Source organism: Phycodurus eques, chromosome 3, assembly GCF_024500275.1.
Source record: "Phycodurus eques isolate BA_2022a chromosome 3, UOR_Pequ_1.1, whole genome shotgun sequence".
NCBI classification, from domain to species: Eukaryota; Metazoa; Chordata; class Actinopteri; order Syngnathiformes; family Syngnathidae; genus Phycodurus; species Phycodurus eques.
Genome location: NC_084527.1, coordinates 2,586,921 through 2,606,052, shown reverse-complemented (window position 1 = coordinate 2,606,052; position 19,132 = coordinate 2,586,921). Strand labels below are relative to the sequence as shown.

At 43.6% G+C, this 19,132-nt stretch overlaps 3 protein-coding genes across 3 annotated transcripts; 1 reads left to right on the top strand and 2 right to left on the bottom strand.

Moving 5' to 3' along the window:
• Positions 1–138: 138 nt before the first annotated feature.
• sf3a1 (splicing factor 3a, subunit 1) lies at positions 139–5,519 on the bottom strand. The gene is made up of 15 exons (XM_061671402.1): positions 5,293–5,519; positions 4,671–4,777; positions 4,366–4,570; positions 4,024–4,275; positions 3,858–3,932; positions 3,601–3,751; positions 3,032–3,228; positions 2,736–2,853; positions 2,328–2,635; positions 1,972–2,220; positions 1,687–1,894; positions 1,459–1,613; positions 811–912; positions 644–715; positions 139–480 (listed from the first exon to the last, which is right to left on the bottom strand). Exons 1-15 carry the CDS (start codon positions 5,335–5,337, stop codon positions 379–381), a joined length of 2,346 nt encoding a protein of 781 aa, XP_061527386.1. The 5' UTR covers positions 5,338–5,519; the 3' UTR covers positions 139–378.
• Positions 5,520–5,672: 153 nt separating this feature from the next.
• Positions 5,673–8,990, top strand: ccdc157 (coiled-coil domain containing 157). The gene is made up of 10 exons (XM_061673269.1): positions 5,673–5,914; positions 6,007–6,157; positions 6,245–6,881; positions 6,959–7,036; positions 7,365–7,534; positions 7,637–7,813; positions 7,909–8,077; positions 8,171–8,310; positions 8,529–8,638; positions 8,729–8,990. Exons 1-10 carry the CDS (start codon positions 5,673–5,675, stop codon positions 8,988–8,990), a joined length of 2,136 nt encoding a protein of 711 aa, XP_061529253.1.
• A 1,632-nt stretch (positions 8,991–10,622) lies between these two features.
• Positions 10,623–18,939, bottom strand: slc7a4 (solute carrier family 7 member 4). Its single transcript, XM_061671401.1, has 5 exons — positions 18,584–18,939; positions 15,577–16,642; positions 14,593–15,299; positions 13,472–13,580; positions 10,623–12,394 (listed from the first exon to the last, which is right to left on the bottom strand). The coding sequence occupies exons 2-5, from the start codon at positions 16,556–16,558 to the stop codon at positions 12,186–12,188; spliced, it is 2,007 nt and encodes a 668-aa protein (XP_061527385.1). The 5' UTR covers positions 16,559–16,642; positions 18,584–18,939; the 3' UTR covers positions 10,623–12,185.
• Between the last annotated feature and the right edge of the window lie 193 nt (positions 18,940–19,132).

Here is a 19,132-nt window from a genome sequence, read left to right as displayed (position 1 = left end):
GGGAACTGTACAGTTACTGTATAGTTAGTATTGACTTATGGCTAATCAGTCCATACATGGTCTCTCGCTGCATGCATCGTACTTGGGTAAAATATATTTAAAAAATAAAATAAAATAAAAATCCCACACAGATTGGGCTCTTTTGGTTTTTATTAAGTGAAAATGCACCATCATTCCAGAACAATCCAGTCAACGGTTTACAAGAACATACACTTTGAATGAGTTACGATAACATTACATTTAGTTAAACAAGCTACAGTATGCACAGTACTGAATACAATTGCAATGGAAATGACAAAATTAAATTGTGATACAATAAGGTAAAACATATCCAACTTGAAAATGGGATGCAAACATCTCGTGCGTCTTTCTGGAGGCTCACTTCTTTCTTCCACCTCTCTCCTTCAATCCCAAATGAATGACCGAACCAGTGCTCATGTTGTAATAAGCCAGAGAGTTGGAGTCTTTAATGAAAATGCCCTACAAAAAAAGAGAAATACAGATACAGTCAACCGCACGTACATATTTGCATTTGGTTGAATTGGGCTGACACTTGAATTTTCACCCGTCCTGCTTTAAAGGTGACAGCTTTGTTTGGAAATTCGGACTCAAATTATTTGTTTTTTTCTAAAGGTCAATTTACCTCATATTGTAACTTCTGCTTTCCTGCCGGCATGCCTGTGGCTTCATGGATTTTGACTTTAATAACAGAGACCTGAGGAGAAATTATATTTACACATCCATTATGCAAGTGTTAAGAAGGCATGTTTTTGACAATAAAAATAAACAAAGAGGGCACTGATTGATTACCTGGTCCGTGAGTGGGACAGTGAAATTGAGCACTTGGCCATTGAGCTTCCATTCTGTCTTGTCCTGCATGCTGGGGACCTGCACTTTGACTGCCACGGGACCCTTAAGAAAAACAACACAACAATACAAAATTGAGAAAGTATTGTATGTATTTATATGTAGTGCAAAAGAGTAATAAAAACAAGATTGGCTTACCGATGACAAGTATGCCATTTAAATTTTATAGTTGTGTAAAATACAATTATACAACTCAATTTTATACTTGAATAACTTGATACAACTATTAATTTAAACATTAATACATTTCAAATGGGACAATTCATTTGTATTTACATAACATAAATAAGTACCGGGTACATTATTTCTTAATTATACAAACAATTATTTCAGATTTTTGATGACGATATACTCAACTGTGGTTGAATTCTTGTCAATCACATTTTTTAATGTAACATTTAGCATTGCAAGAGTTTCTTCGGTGCATAGTGATTTTTACAACATTATATTAATTTGTTAGAATATTTTAACAAATGTCATTTTCCATCAATGCCCCACATTTGTGGGAGTATTTTGTAGTGTAGTATAGTATGCCATAGAAAATATCGATTTCGAAAGAAAGCCAACTTGCAAATAACTGATATTACGGACCTTATTTCTGCGAATAAACTCATCCTCTGGAATAAGGTTGTCTTCTGTCTTCATCTTCTTGTTCATTGGCTCATCGTCATGAGGCGCCAGAGGATGGGATGGCGGCGCAGGAACAACACTCGGCGGTTGTGGTACAGGAGGAGCAGGAACAAATGCTAGATGGTAACAGTAGGAAAATTAGTTTTACACAGGGTAACAAGCAGTCATTGCAACAGAAATCTATCTTACTAGCTGGAACGACCATAGGAGGTGGTCTCGGCGCCATCATGTGAGATGCCGACGGCGGCATGGGAACCACGTTAATGCGAGGACCGGGAATCATAGGCGGCATTGACGTTAAAACTTGTCCTGGACCCAGGCGCACAACGGGAGCCACGGGCGGCCTTGGAATCACAGGCACAGCCGACAGAAGCGTGGTGCGCACCGGAGGGCCCAACTGCAAACAAGCACAGTCGACTGCGGTCAAGCCACAACTCGTCTAAGACAAATCTTCTTTTTGTGTACACAACTTACAGAAGTGGGGGGACGAGGCACTCCGGTGACCGGAGGGCTCGGTTTAGGCAAAATGGGTGCAGATGATAGCATGGGAGGCATGTGGTGTGTGTCACTGGGTTTGCTTGGCCCAATCTTCTCTTTATTGTCATCCTCTCCCACCAGCCCTTTGGCCTTGTGAATGGCTTCAATCTGCTCTTGGAGGGTGATGTTGGCTTGTGCTGCTTGCTGGGTGCGTGCCATGCTTCCAGAGTGGCCATCCCAGGTGACCTGGAGAGAGAGCATCACAAATCAGTTTAAGGAGCATGGAAGCGAAATAAATATTTTAAAAAAATAAATCCGATACCTTTTTGATATAAGACCATAACTGCACTCACCTTTTCCTCTGGCTTCTGGATTTCTTCTTCTCCAATCTTCTTACCAATGGCTGTCTCCTCCACACCAAAGATATCCGTACGCCTCTCCGCCAGTTGCTTCAAGCTGCTATCGATGTCCATCCCAGGAGCATAAACCTCATCTTCAGTCTGCCTGTCTCTGATGCTGCGGTCCCTTTGCTCCAGCCACCGTGGATCCAGCAGACCGATACGCATGTGCTCCGGTATTTTACTGGCTGGGATCTTCTCACCAGTAATAGGTGAGATAAGATACTCATCTGAAGTAACGACTGGCACCGGCGCTTTGGAAGCTGATGAAATAATGGCATCAGCTCATCATACGCTGGAAATGGTGATAAACTGTTGGCATCCTAATGAGATTAGCACAATCTAAAAGGAGGCAGCCCTTACCTTTTGGATCATAGTCTTTACGGATAATAACTTGGTCTGGAGTTGGGGGCAGTGGGGGTGGCATTGGGTTGCTGGCAGGCACTGGCGCTTTCATGCCTTCATCCTCATCATCAGATCCCTAGAAAACAAGATTGACATTACACTTCATTGTTACAACTAGTTTGTTCATTTTACAATGTGATAAGAAATAATTAGACAGCTTCTTTGACTAAAATATGCTGGTCTGCAGCACCAAGATGATTATTATAATACATTAGTAGCTTTTTGGGTGTACCACATTCTTTTTAGCATCTTACCTCATCCATGTCCTGGACCTGTGTGTCTTGATCAGTTTGCGGGGCCTGGTTAGTAGGGCGTCCCTCCCGTTCATCAGTCTCATCATCACTTTCGACCTCCATTTCCACTTCCTCGCTCTCGCCATACTTCTCATAACGCTCCTGGATTAGGATGCGGGCACCGAGCTCCTCGGGGGTCGTGGGTGGCGGGAAGTGCCCTAGGAAAGATGAGCTTTGTGTGTTATGCTACAACCCTCAAATTACCTTCAGTTTCAGGCGTAGGGTTGACGTACACCAATATTAGAGTCAAAAAGAAAAAACTCCATGTTTTTAGTATCGCTATCGAAGGCTGGCAGTGACAGAGACGGACGGCTGCAGGGAGTAATCTGTGTGTGTGTATCAAGACAACATATAAACACTTTTTTATCATCCACTGGCCAATGAAAATATTTTCTGAGTTTTATCATCTGACACCATATTTCAGGATTTTCCCATAATATTGTGATACGTTATGCAGGTATCGTATCAAAGTTGTAATTATTTATTTTTTTGACAACACTAGCCAGGGGTAATTCTACTGTCTGTATTACCTTGCTCGTTGGGCTGGAAATCCACCGTCTCCACCACAACAAAGTCATGCCAGTCGATTTGAGCGTATGCTACTCGTTCCTTCTCCCTTTCCTCCTCTTCTTTCTTTCTTTCACGCTCCTGGTACTTTGCCCACTCGACCCGGTACCTCACCTGATAGTTGCGCAATAGCGAAAGAGAACAGGCTGTTAAATCCTTTAAGTAACATATAATAATAATAATAATAACATGAAGAAAAAAAAAAAGAGTAATTGTTCACCTGGTCCATAACCTCTTTTGGATTCTCAGCCTCTTTCTTCAGCTTTACGAGCAGCCCTTTGGGAGGAATTAAAATCTAAAAGTGAAGGAAACACATACATTGTTTCATTTAGCATAAAAATAATTCATTCTAAAAGAATGTTGTTAAAATTAGGCATTTTTTTCACCTTGGTATACTGCTCAACTAATTTGGTAAAGTAGTTGAAAAGGCTGTGCTGCGGGCGTAGAAAATCAAATTGGTAGTTCCTCTGTTCCTTCTGCATGAGCTGAGTGAGGAACTGACGGCCATTGCGGGCAACAAACTGCGCAGTGAGCTTGACGACATCCAGATCGAATGCAGCAATTGACGGAGGATCGGCGATGAACTCAAACTCAGGAGGTGGCTCTTTAGGAATGATAGCTTCTTGGATCACCTGCACCTTTGCACAACCACAACACAAGAAAATCATACAAATATCCCTAATCGGAAGTGTCATATAAGAACACCCTGGATTACAAAAAGGTCATACTTTCTGAGGAAGTTGTTGGGTTTGTTGCATGGTCTGCTGCATAACCTTTGGCACAGCTGCTGATGGTTCCAGGGCTTTACCCTCCTTGAACTCATTAACCTTATGTCGGTAATAAGCATGGTATGGGTCATTCGGGTTGAGGAAATTGAATTTGGGATTGTTGATCTCATTCTGACGGATTCTTGCTTCAAATTCGGGCCCATTCCTGAAAAGCGACAAGACTTGATGAAGCATTACTACAATATAACAATAACAATCTAGAGCTGAAGAAAATGAGTTTATTTCACTTGTATTTAGAAACCAACCTGGCAACAAAGCTGGCTGTTTTGTCAACAATGTTTCGGACCTCAGGTGGTGGGTATATAATGCCAACAATAGGTTTTGTTGCTGGTGTTTCTTCAACTGCATCAACCTGTATACCACATGTATATTTGTGTCGAATTAAAATTCACAATGAGATATGACTTGCAATACAATATTACGGGAATGGCAATATATTACGCGACTTTAACAAGGCCACTACTATATAGGCATCAGAAACAAGTTTAATGCAGTAGAATGTTGCGGCCGGTGCGTGATAATTTATTTGAACTGTCATATCACGCAGGCGATCGTGTACATTCATTCCCCATATCCCTGTCAAAACAAATCCAGCAGAGTTCTTTTAGCATGAAATACGACGATTATTTTTTTTTTGGGGGGGGGGGGGGGGGGGGGGGCTCTTTAATGCGAATGAATGACAATTGGGGTTGCCGTAAAATAGATCATAAAATATATAAATTCTTAATGTTAAAGTAATTACTTGAAAATTGACAATATACCAATGCTTACTATACAGTATTAACATATGAACACATCATTTAACTAAATGCAAACTGTAGGTTCGGTCACTTGCTAACATCGGCTAACTAGCAATGCTATCGTTACCTTGTTGAGCTCCGGCTGGACGATTTGAACTGGGCCAGGCGGCATGATTGCGTCTTTTTAATCAACTCAAAAGTCACCTAAGACACAGAGGCAGGTAGTATTGAATTTTAAGTAGATGAATTCTACAATGCAATCAAATGAGTCGTAAATAAGTGTTCAAACAAATGCTGTGACTGAAAACTAACTGCGCGGTCCTCTTGCTAGCACACGCCAATGGCGACGTATGACTTCCGGGTGGGCACGTGCCGCAAAGCACCCTGGGACTTTGAGTGTGGAGCTGCCACGTTGTCAGGGAAACGAGACATCAACGCGCAACCCCCTTTCACGGCGACCGCTCGGTTCTCAGTGAAAAACAGAAATTGTGTTTGTTCAAAAAAAAAATGTGTCAGTTCTTAGGTCGTCAGGATTGCATGGAAAGTCTCCAAAAAGATCTCGCCGACCTTCAATGTGCAATTGCGGACGTCTTTTCCACAACTGGCCCTGTGCGTGTTTTCTCGTGGAAATTCCCGGACAAACTCTCCAGTAATCTGGATTTGGATCTGGAGCAATACAGTTTTATGGATGAAGAGGATGAATTCAACCAGCATGCTCACATTGTTTTACTTGAATTAGTGATAGACAGGTAATTCAACGTTTACCACACGTTCAGAAATGTATATTTTCCCACTAATATAGCCTAGAATATAACACGTATTCTCCTTTTAATCAAATAAGACTACTACTTCTCCTACAAGCGTCCAATGCTTACGTTGACGAACTGAGCAGGAACAACAGGCATCAACAACCCAATCAGAAAGGATACATGTCAATTGGACTGGTTGTTAAGGAATATTGGAGGCATTTACTTCAATTTGCAAACATGAAGGTAAATGCACTTCCAAATGATATCAGAAGTAGTCAACCCCTCTTATGTCTCGTATTTATTTTCTGTCTCCTTTGTCGGACGTCGCAGTGCAAGGAAAACAAGTCAAAAACAGAGATGTCCACTGTACCTTCAACGTGTGCCCGTGACATTTATCCTCTAAGCTCCAGGTTTTTGCCAGATGATGATGATGATGATGATGCACCCCTCAGTGCCACTCCCAGCTCACCCCCTTATCCCAAAGTTGGCACGCACAATGTAAGCTGTCAAACAGACGAATCCCCCGCCGCTCCTTGCAGTGCTTGTCATCAAGCACAGTCTTCTATTAGAAAGACGGGCAATGTTCTGGTAGAACTTCTCCAGGGTGAGGGGTTGCCCTCTTCTTTGCACCCACTATTAGTTGCTGTGCAGGACACTGTGGGACCAATGACAGCAGTTGATGTCACGCAGTGGGCCAGTGAGCAGCTCAGAGATCTGCGCCGACTGACGAAACACGTACAAGATGTGCGCGATACAGTTGAGCCTCTTTCAAAGAAACTAGCAGCAGTAGAAGCAGATCGAGAGAAATTAAGGGGCGACACGGAACTTGCACAGACAAAACTCGAGGAAGACGTGGAAAAACAGAAATCCATAATTCTTCAGTTGGAGCTAGCATCACAGAAAGCACAGAAAACCATGAACGAAAGTAAGCAAAGGCTATCAGATGAGTGTCAGCAACTCAAGAGAGGTGAGGCGATGGCATGAATCATACGGAGGGGGATGGGAAAACGTGTGTGTTCGTTATTGTAATTTCCTTTCCAACAGAATATGCATCCCTGAAGAAGAGTTATTCCGATCTGACAGAAGCAGCAGCAATACAGCAAGATAGACTGCAAGATCTTGGTAAGAATAATATATAGGTTCTTAAAATTCCAATCCGGATCCTTCTGTGGCGAGCTTGCATGTTCTCCCCTTTGCATGTGTGGGTTTTCTCCGGGTACTCATGCAAGCATTTTTGGCTTAATTGAAGACTTTGAATTGATTGTCCATAGGTGTAAATGTGAGTGTGAATGTTTCATTTTTTTGGGCCTATACAGTATGTCTCAGAGTCTCGGCAAAAAGTCAGCTGAGATGGGCTCAGGCTCACTCGAAAAGAAAGAAAGACGGATGGCTAGAATTTAGAAGATCTTTCACTGTGTGACACCCCTCCAATGTGGAATTGTTTTCTTAGAGCGTCATAGGAATACTCTGCAGGAGCAACTCAAAACACTGCGCGTAAAGGAAGAGACTTGCTGTGAACTACAAGAGAGGATCCAGCAGTTTGAAAGTCAACTCTGCGAGGCTGATCTACTTCTCGAGAAAGAGAAGGCCAAGTACCACAGCGCGTGTCGTCACCAGGAGGTCAGTCTGCAGTCACGCGTCGCAATTTGGTTCGGTCTCCACGACTTCAGAGAAGCGAAGTTTCAAGTGACTTTTATGTTTGCGCTCTCATTGTGTGCGCAGTCAATGCAAACAAAGCAAAAGTCTTTTCTGCAGCGAGTGGAGGCTCTCGATGAAGAGCGCGAGGAACTGCAGAAACAGTTGGGACAGAAGGAGGAAAGCGAGCTTGACCTCCGCAATCAGCTGCAGCAGATGTCAGAGGATAACAAACAACTGCGAACGCGGCTCTCTTCACAGCAGGTGTTCTGGAGATCGTCCGCGACCCATTACCTTCCTCATCAACTGGTCATACCACCAAATTACACTGCCGAACGTGTGCTATTCTTTCCGAACAGGACCGTTGTTCACAGCTACAAAGTGAGAAGCGGACACTAGAAACACAAGTAGACAATTTCAAGGGCAGTGTGGCTGAGCTCAAGGAGCGTGTGAAATCTTTCAAAGAGACGGAGAGGTTGCTGGTGGCTTTCCCAGAACTCAGCCCCCTCGCTCACGGCCAACCGCAGAGTATGCGCTTTTGTCATGATTACATCTGCATATGCAGGGTGGTCACGCTTGAGTAAACCTTTTTGATTGACGGATTCTTGGGATCATTACAAGGTACGGGCGATGTGCTGTTGGATATGGAGCAGCAGTTGCAGGCAAACTACATTCGCATTGGCGTGCTGGAGAAGGAGAACGCTACCCTCCACGCCGGTCTCGTAAAATTGAGGGAGACGGCACAACACGATGCTGTCAAGGTAGGATGAATTAAACAAAAACAAGACAGCTTGTCTTGTTTTGTTCAATTCATAAATGGGCTGCCCTGAAAAAGAGCACTTTCTTCATCCAGGGCAAAAGGCCTGGTGCTCGAGCACAACTTGGACTCTATCTGTGCACGTGTCTGGTTAAGCCTTGCTGATGACACCAGATGCTAATCGAAATCAGGCCGTCTAATCCAGTTTGTTCTGATCGACAGAGCACAACTGATCAACAGGAAAGCTCACTTCTGCAAACGTGTAGCTTCTCTCCAGCCAGCCCACCAGTGGAACGACTCGATTGCCTGACACAGATGCAAAGGAGACCTTTGTGAGTATAACTTAAAGACGTAATTCCAGCGATGTTTTCCAAATGACCAATCATCCGGTTTTTGTTTGTTTCTGCCATTGCTTTATTCCATCACAGGCAGACCAGCAGGGCACCGTGGTTGGGATACAGTGACAGAGGTGACAAAGTAATCGGAGTAGACCGTCTTTGGTTGTCAACTAGCGCAGCCGATCAAGTGTCACCCGCTTGTGTGACCCCCTCATCACCCCAGAGCATTTCCCTTCGAACCCTTCACTCCAACATCACATCCACTGCTGCTAGAACCCAGACACGGAACGCACACAAAACCTCCAATTTACCTCAAACTAGGAGCTTAAAACAGATGAAGAAATGAAACATGGACTTTGGAGCTCTGTTTGCATCAGAATCTCCAGTAATTTGGGCAAGAGTTTGTCAAGATTTGCCTTTAACTTTAAGGGTATGACTTGGGACAATATGGATGTTGGGACTGGTTGCTGCAGATATTTGCTCTCAAATGCAGAGTGGCCCATGAGCAAGGCAGCAAACCCCGGTGGGTGGCGGGGGGGTTGGAGGACACACCTCCATGTGTAGAACCTCTGATTGTCATCATCATTTCTGGGGTTTGATTATGAATTTCAAAGTTAGCACAAACATCCATTCACTAGAATTTTTAAAGGCCTCATCTTTTTTTTTTTTCGAGTTAATTTTAAAATATAAATTGTGGCACCTCGGTGCTCTAACAGTTAGCATGCTTTCACGGAGAGTTTCCTATAAGTGTGGGTGTGAATAGTTGTTTGTCTCTATGTTCCCTGCGATTGACTGGCAACCAGTCCAGGGGGTGCCCTGCCTCTCGCCCAAAGTCAGCTGGGTTAGGCACCGACGACCCTGTGGTATGGAAAATAGACGGATGGTTGTAAATTGCAAATAATTAGGTTCCTAATGACCTGTTTTCACAGAGCTGAACCTATAAATATCCAACAACATCTCAAGCGTATTCAAGAATATCTTCTCCATATCAGGAGTTGGGTGGCTTGTATGACACTGAATTTACAGACTTTGGCACAGATGTGCTTTGGTGTTTAATTATAGCACCTAACAAAGATGGTGAATGAGTTTCCGTGGCAACACAAGTACTCAGAGAAGTCATGCTTCTGCGGAATCAATTCACTCTCTTTTATTATTAAGATATGGCCGTAATTCATTTGCCTAACCAGAGATAAAAATCTCTAATCTATGGCAAATCATTTTGTGTAAACTACATTTTTCTATTCAAAGCTCATATTTTGTAGCTATGTTCACATGCAATCAGTCATTTCAGACATTTTGGTTTCTTGTGAAACATCCCATCAGACTAATGCAAACAGACCAACTGCTTAAAATGTCTTATTACTGTTTTGAACTAAATGTAAACATCGGATTAACATGGCGGCGACGCTCTGTCGTCACAACACGAGTGGACAACTGATGTATTGTTCTGATTGTTGAAAGGACAGCTCATGACTTGCTATCTCTTCTCCTTGTAGCCTCACTCTTCCCCCTCCACCCCTCTCATTCATGCACATATATTCTGTTTTACTTTGACTCATCTTCACTCCTCTGCTTTCCAGCGCATGCCTCCATCTTTCCAACTGTTCCTCCACCTGCTCCGTGCTTTCGCTGCAGATCACAATGTCATCTGCAAACATCATGGTCCCCAGGGATGCCAGCCTATCCATCACCATTGCAAACAGGAAATGGCTCAGGGCTGATCCCTGATGCACTCCCACCCCCACGTTAATTTCCTTTGTCACACCTACAGCACACCTCACCGCTGTTCTGCTGCCCTCATACATGTCCTGCACTATTTTGAACATACTTCTCTGCCACTCCAGACCTCCGCATGCAGTACCACACTTCCTCTCTGGTTACTCTGTCATGGGCTTGTAGAGCTAAAGAGAGAAGGTTTGTAATATCTAAAATGGTACAATGTATTGTTCAAGAATGTAGATTTGTCTAAATAGTGCTTGAAAACATTTATTTTCCATACAGTATATAACAAAACTATAGACAGAACAAAGAAATTGAGACTGATGTGGAGGAAAAACATAATTGGCAGGTAGGAAAATCATATCTGTGCATCCCGATGCAACCCCCGCCCCTTCCCAAAATAATCTTTTTATAGTGTGCAAAGTTAGAGTATACAAATTCTCTGGGGCCTCACACCTTTTTATAGCAATGCAATACCATTTACATTCTGTTCCAGGTTTTTATTTGGTTTGACACATTGTAAAAATAAATTACAATGTGCAAGATGCAGTATGTATGGAATCTATTGCAGAATAGAACGATTATATACATCTTAACCACTACATAAATCTGTCTTCTTTGATTCATGTGTTTATTAAGGCCATCGGTTTGATAAGCAGACATGATGTGAAAACAAACATTGACTTGAGATACATGTCAGTATGAACAAGCGCAGACTGTGGGAATGTACAGTAAGTTAGATGTCTTTTTATCTGTTGCAGAAGTTCAACTGCAGACTAGTGACACCTCCAAATCTGGGATTAAGGAGGCTTCACATAAATGAAACACATTTAAAGATTACCATCCATTTTCCGTACCGCTTATTCTCACTAGGGTCACGGGTTGAAGACAATTTGTGCTTGCTTTCGATGCCCCCCCGGAGAAAATGTTCTTGAATATGACTGTGCTTTCATGTATATAATTATATTAGTGACAAGGGAAAGGACTGTTGCTTAACAGTGCATGATGAAAAAAAAATGATTGTCACACAAAGGAGATCAGGGTCATAAGATTTAGGGGAGGCACTGATGTGCTGCTCCTTCGGTTTAGTGTGTGTGTGTTCATATTTCTGACACACAGACCCAAAAATAACTGTGGCAGGAACACCAAAGTTGGGGGGGGGAAACCTAAATTATATAAAATAAGAAATAAACAAACACTTACAGTAGTTTAGTGTAAGTAATCAATGTAGTGAGAATGCACTAGATTCGGGGCAGTTGAGGTGTACCATGAGGAGAAATGTGCTCAGAGATTCACATTCTCTGAGTCTATGATAATGACGATTGTGAAGATGAGAACAATGTGTGCATTTGTCTGACTTAAAAATACAACACATCACTGCTGATTATCCTTAACTTGGTGTCTTGAAATTTTTGGCTTGTTGTAAATGTTAAAGGTCCATTAAAAAAAAAAGCATATAATAATCATCATTTATCATATTATAATTGTTTATCATTAATCAATAATCATAATCATACCTAATCACCTCACAAAAGGCTGTTACAGAAAAAGCACCGTACAGTGTATTACCTACGGCCTCCTGACTTTTTTGTGCCTGCGTTTAATGATGGATTTTAGTAAGAAAGGTCTCAACTTTGCATTTGAGCATGACAAGATATACAAATATGCTTTACAATAAGACAGAGGATGTACATCTTATCCTTTGGTGTGCTTACACTTGCAGAGCGATGAGTACAGAAAGCAACAGGCAGTGTAAACAATCGTGACGAGGGTAGAAGACAGCAGATAACAGGCAGGTGTAATCATCAGATTCGCTCACACATCATCTTTTTCCAGCAAACTCCTCAGTCGTCATGGCGGGGTTCACGTGCGATGCAGAGGCGTCCGCTTGTTCGGGCTGGACAGACTCCACGGTTTCCACCAGGCTGCCGCTGGGCAGCACGACATAGCGGGCAGCCATATCTTTGGGTTGCAGCTCCCTCATGCCCTCCTTACTATGCCAAATTCCATAGCCAAAATACACTAAGAGACCTGCAAAGGGCACAGCATGAAAATCAAGAGCAAGAGGTGGAAAAATGTGCAAAGTAGTGTTTTCTTAGAGTAAAAAAGGATGTTACATTTGCCAGTAGCATTACACAAAAATGTGCAGGACAAATGGAGAGAGAGAGAGAAAAAAAAAAAAGGTTTACATAATGATCTGGATTTTAACATTGTCAATAGTATTTTTTCATGTTAGAAACCTTGGCATTCCTTATTTGTGTTCAAATGTTAGTTTTGTGGAAGCACGGTGGAATAGTGGTTAGCATGTTTCCCTTAGAGTTGCGTGGGTTTTCTCTGTGTACTCCCAAAACAGGCATGGTTTGGTCTGTAAAGTCATTTGCGTGATTTCTTTCCAAATGTTAAATATGTTTGAAGATAACCGCTGAAAACATGAAAAGACTGAGAACTATTTAGTACTTAATTGCTTAGCTATAACAAAACTCTTTCTCATCAGTTGTCCGAATTTTTGAGGGCCCAGTGGCGCACCTCGGCCCCAGCATGATTCACCCCTCCTCCACTTTCCTATAAAAGTACTCCGCGATACTCTCTGTACTCTGTGGCTAGATGTCACAATTGCGAGTTAATTAGTCATAAAACCTTGGCCCATTTCTACCACTGCAGTGTGCAGTTAGCCATCTAGCTATGCCTACTACATCAAAAAATGCCGGGTGGTCCAGCGCTGGAACTTCAGTGTGAGTGGTGAAAGGTAGCACCTGTATTCTGACAAAAATAAGGGCTTAGGTTCTTATTTTGAACACCGAACTTTTGATTGTGATCAGAATTGTGATCAGAATACTGACAAGTTCGGACATTTTGGGTACCAGTATTTGGACATTTCTTGAAAGTTTGAAAATCTGTTCAACATTGTAAACGGTAGAGCACTTAATGGGAACACTTTTAGTTGGGTAAAAATAATAAATTAGCTTATCTCCTCTTTGGCACACAGAGAATGCCAGAGACTAGACAGTAGAATATTTAATGACATTACAGTATTTTGGATTTTGTTTTTAACATCATTTAGAATCTGGTCGGAAGAGTAGTGAAAGAAAAACACAGGACACCTCTTACCTAGGGCTAGCCAGACAGTGAACCTTATCCAGGTCAGAGGACTGAGCTTCATCATAAGGAATACATTAAAGAGAATACTGATGCCTGGAGTAAGTGGAACCAGAGGTACCTAAAAAAACAACAACAAAATTTAAGATTGATATTCTGTTGCCATGACACTAATTTCACACTGTATGGAGCTTTTAATAAATTCATAAAACAATCAAAGGTTGGGCTGAGTGAAGTCTCAAGGACCTTAGCCCCGTTCTTTTCGTCCTTTGAGGTGAATTGCAACAAGGATTGTCCACAATCAGTGCCTTCTGACCTCAAAATATTCTTACAGATGAACTGGGGGAAAAAAAATTAATACGTATCCCACAGACACAAACATATTCAGCAAAGTCTTCCAACATGAGTGGAAGATGCAAATACGAGCCCAACTCCATATTTCTCCTTGTTTTGACGAGGTATCAGAATTTATCCATACAGTGTGCATTTGAAATGCAGGGTGTTCCAAAAGTCAATATACACTTGTTTTTCTATTTTGTTTCATGTCTCAGTCGGATACACGTGAGGCCATCAGCATTTGACAGCTTAGGCGTTGCAGTTTTCGTGAGCATGTCGTTCCCTTGCCCGTGACTCGCCAATTGACATTGGAGCAGCTTTGCAAAATTGACACCTGGCGAGAAGTCCCCGACCGTACGGATAGACTTTCCCCGGCTTCGCGCGAACGCCTGCTCTTGAAAGTCGATGTTTTCACAGCAGGCTTTCTGCTGCGTGGTTTGTCAAGAACAGATCCTGTTTCAAGAATTTTGCCATGGATAGCATAAAGTTGTACTAAAGGCTGGATCAGTGTGATGCAAAGTTTCTCAAACGTTTGGTATTATACTCTCAACAGAAAACCACCAAGGGCAAATTTTACAACACTGCTCTGTCAACTAGTAAGGCATGGATGGGCAAGGGAATGATATGCCGACAAAAACTGCAAAGCGTAAGCTGTCAAGCGATGAAGGCCGCATGATACCTAAAATGATACAGAAATAAGGAGGTGTAATGTGACTTTTGCGACATCCTGTATATTTGGCAAAATACATACAGAGGTGTAAGATGATTTTCAAAATAGGGCTAGTCAAAGCGCTTACCTGGAATGTTTTGGTGTTAGTCTGTGGCTCATGAACCCATATGACTGCCACGCAGACAACATAAGCGAGACTAAAAATCACCAGCAGGGTGATATAGCTCCATCTTGGGAGTTGCAGCTGCGTGGCGCCAAATACAACCACACCACAAAAGAAAACGGCGCTCACTATCAGACCCAGCACACAGAGGGCCACCACCTCCCCAGGCTCGCAGTTCCCCAGTAGCCGGCCCAGGTATGGTTCCCAGCAGGCCCTTAGCTGCCCCACCCCGCTTCGCTCCCTTTGCTTCTGCCTCTCCACCAACTGGAGCTTGTCAGAGAAGGACTCGTACTCTTTCGGCTCCTCATTGTCCTCTGATATGTTCTGACATTCCGAGGCGGCGGGGGACGGCTCTGCATTTGGATTGGGAGATGTTGCTGAAGTCCCCTTGGAGCGTTTTTTCTCGGGCTGGAAGCGAAGGACGATAACGCTGGCTGCTACAAGGGTGTAGGCTAGGAGGGTTCCAATAGATAAGAACTGAACCAAAGCCTCCAGATCAAAGATGAGAGCCATGGTGGCCATAAGGACTCCAAAAACCAGAATAGCATTGATGGGGACTTTGGTTGTAGGATTGACACGTGCAAAGACTTTGAAGAACAAACCATCCTCTGCCATGGCGTACACAATCCGAGGGAGGGAGATGAGATTACAGAGCAGCACTGTGTTCATGGCTGAAGGCAGGAAGAGAGAACCATTAGCAAGCCATTAGAAATAATACAATGGAACCTCCAAAGTTACAACACCTTGATAGTTGTAGAATTTTCAAGTTTGACCATCACTTTTGGAACGCTCCAGTCTTGTCAGACTTTATCCCAGTGAGCAATTAAAGCTGAATTCCTAAGGTAAAAATGTATTCTAAATTCAAATCCTTAGAGGTTCCACTGTATTGTGATATTGTATATAGTCATTATCTCTGTTAACTGATGCGTACTTAAGTTTTACACTCACCACAGATGGAACCCACTGCCACAATGACTCCAGCCCAACTGTAACCTCGACGGAAAAAAGCATCTGCCAGTGCAGAGTTGGGGTCCAGCGTATGCCAGGGAACCATCAATGTAAGCACCGTGGACACCAGGATGTAGGCTGTTGCTGCCAGTCCAAGGGATATTGCTGTGGCAATGGGAACAGCCTTTTGTGGATTCTTGGCCTCCTCACTTGAGGAGGCAATCACATCAAAACCTACAAACGCGTAGAAGCATGTGGCTGAGCCTGCCAAGATTCCGGACCATCCGAAAGGTGCAAACCCTCCTTCCTTCTGGCTCCAATTTACCGGTTCCGCCAGCATAAAACCAAAGATCAGGATAAAAACTACAACACACATACTGATGGTGGAAAAGATATGATTAAGGTAGGAGGACACTTGAACTCCGAAGGAAATAAAGAGTGAGGCAACCACTAGAATCCCAGCTGCAAGTATGTCAGGATAATGGGCAAGAAAGGGCACGTCCCACCGCATTATGTGGGTTTCAGTGAAGTTCTGGATGGCATGGTTAAAAATTGAGTCCAAATAGCCACTCCATGCCCGTGCCACAGCAGCACCACCAATCATGTTCTCCAGAATCACATTCCAACCTATCAAAAAGGCCCAGACCTCTCCCACAGAGACATAGGTAAACATGTAGGCCGAACCGGTTTTGGGAATGCGTGCTCCAAACTCTGCGTAGCAAAAAGCCGCTAACAAAGAGGCAAAACCTGCAAAAATGAAGGACAGAATGACAGCAGGCCCAACCATGTCTTTGGCTACTGTGCCTGTCAGGACATACAGGCCAGAGCCCACCATGCCGCCGACACCCAAGAGAGTCAGGTCCAGGGTGGAAAGGCAGCGTTTCAGTGACGTGGCCATCATGTCGTCATCGAGCGTCTTGACTCGGTTCAGCCTCTGACAAAGGCGCACGGCCGGTGTGCAGCCTTGCTGACACGTAGCCATAGTTACAGAGTTGGAATGTCCAACGGAAGCAGGAACCTCAAGGAAGGAGTCACACTCGATCCATTATCATCACAAGAAGCTCACCTGGAAGACATAGCACAAGCCCAATCAAAAGCATGTTAACTGCAAGTCTGGTGTATTAACCGCTTCTTTGTACATTGACCCAATCGTCAGGACTGGTTGGGCCTAGAATCGGTGCTGCCTAAGGGCCATATTCCCCTTTGCGCCCAAGTCAGAAAAGCGCCGCCGTGCGCTTTTCAAAATACGTGAAAGTGACTCGCCCGGTTTGTGGCACAAGGAAGGTTGGGCACTGCTGATCTATAAAACAGCAGGCAAACATGCTTACAGACATGCTTACAGTCATCAGCACAGTATTCTGATTGAACTACTTTTATTGGATTTATTTCATACAGAACAAACACATGCTCTCCTTCAACATGTAGCATGTTAGACGGAGAGGTGCACACGTCCCACTGGCAATGACACATCAGCTACCACTACGCAAGGTATTTTCATATCTATAGTGTGCCACATTGTTAAAAAACATTTCAACGAGTCACGCCTCTTTGGTGGTTGGCACGTTAAAAAAAAAAAAAAAAAAAGATACTTTCACTCGAACAGAAGAATATAGTCCTAAATGTTTGCAGCCATAACTGCTCTATGTATGGATACGAGGACTTGGGTTTTGAGGAGAAAAGGGATCCATATAGTACAAGTCCAATGCTTGCCTCCATGTTTCCGCCTGTTTTGGCTTGCATCATATATGGTTTATCCATCTGGATGAGTTAGTTTTCAGCTTCAAATCAAATCCATCCATCCATCCATCCATTTTCTGAGCCGCTTCTCCTCATTAGGGTCGCGGCCTATCCCAGCTGTCATCGGGCAAGAGGCGGGGTACGCCCTGTACTGGTTGCCAGCCATTCGCAGGGCACATAGGAACAAACAACCATTCGCACTCACAGTCACACCTACGGGCAATTTAGAGTCTCCAATTCATGCATGTTTTTGGGATGTGGGAGGAAACCGGAGTGCCCGGAGAAAAGCCACGCAGGCACGGGGAGAACATGCAAACTCCACACAGGCGGGGGCCGGGGATTGAACCCGGGTCCTCAGAACTGTGAGGCTGACGCTCTAACCAGTCGGCCGCTGTGCCGCCTCAAATCAAATCAAATAAATAAATAAATGTATTTTCACCACATTTACACGCCCAGAAATAAATCTTGGATGCTGCAACACACACACACACACACACACACACACACACACACAGATACAAATAAATAAATGAAATCCATGTTGTGTTAGGTCTTGGAATAAACCACAAGAGAGAGAGGGAGAGAGAGAGAGAGCAACAGAATTTCATTGTATGTGCACCAAACAGTAGACCAGACATCATGCAGGGACCTTTCTGCTCAAATATTTGGAAATTATTTTTTTTTCACTTTATGGACCTGTGGGGGGGGGGGGGGGGAGCAGTTGACACGCCCATACGTCAAAAGATTAAATAAACGCTGTGAAAACAATTTCAAAAGCATTATTCACGTGAATGAAACACGAGTGTGAACACGAGGATGCCGTCACGAATTATGGCCACGTCATCGACAATAACAAACACCACATTTGTCTCCTTTATTTCGAGCACATCCCCAAAATGTAAGCATTTAGCCCCAACTGCTTTTCCCGAAGCATCAGGCGACAACAGTCGAATGACGTAACCGTTACTTTCCATCTGTCATCACCGCGATCGCTGCTGCACACGTTGAAGCGCACGTAAGCGGCGCAACGAAAACGTCGTTTTAAGGGGAAATTAATCATTAATCGTTAATAACAAGATGGAGACGGAAGGCAAAAGAGGAGCGCTTATATTTATAGCTGACTCCGAGATGGAAATGAGTCGCATGTCACATAAGGCCCACAAGAGCATTTTTCTTGTTCTTCTTACTACTACTACTACTACTATTATTATTATTATTTTAGCAAAAAGGTACGAATGAATGCAGGAAGACAATAATAAAATCCATTTACCGCTCCGAATTTTCCATCCGCGCCGGCAGGTGTCAGATTGTGCGGAAGCTTGCCGGAGCGAGGCGCCCGGTGATGCGGGGAAGCAGGACGACCGCGACCGCGACCACGAACCGGGCCGGGCCCCGCCTTAAAGGGCCAGTCGCACCGCGGATACTCGAGTCACCTGCACGTTGTTTATTCAGACTAACTCAACAAATACAAGCCACTTACAGGCGTCAACAGAGTCTTGTTGACTGTGGGCAGACAAGTTGTAATAAACGACGTATTTGTTGCTGAACGCAACGGGGAAATACAACATTTCCCGGTATTTTCACCAAAGGTTCGCACCTTTCATCTGAATCCATGCAAGTATTGGATCATGTGACTGGCATGCCATGCAGGTGTGTCCCATCGCGTTGATTATTTCGACAAACAGCACAAATGTCCGTGTTGACGCAACTTAAGAGGCGTCATCGTTGCATATGGCTGCAAAACAAGCATGGATGGAAAATAAGACTGTTTGCTCAACGCGATCACAAATTGCACCGGAGTAAACCGTTCCTTCAATTT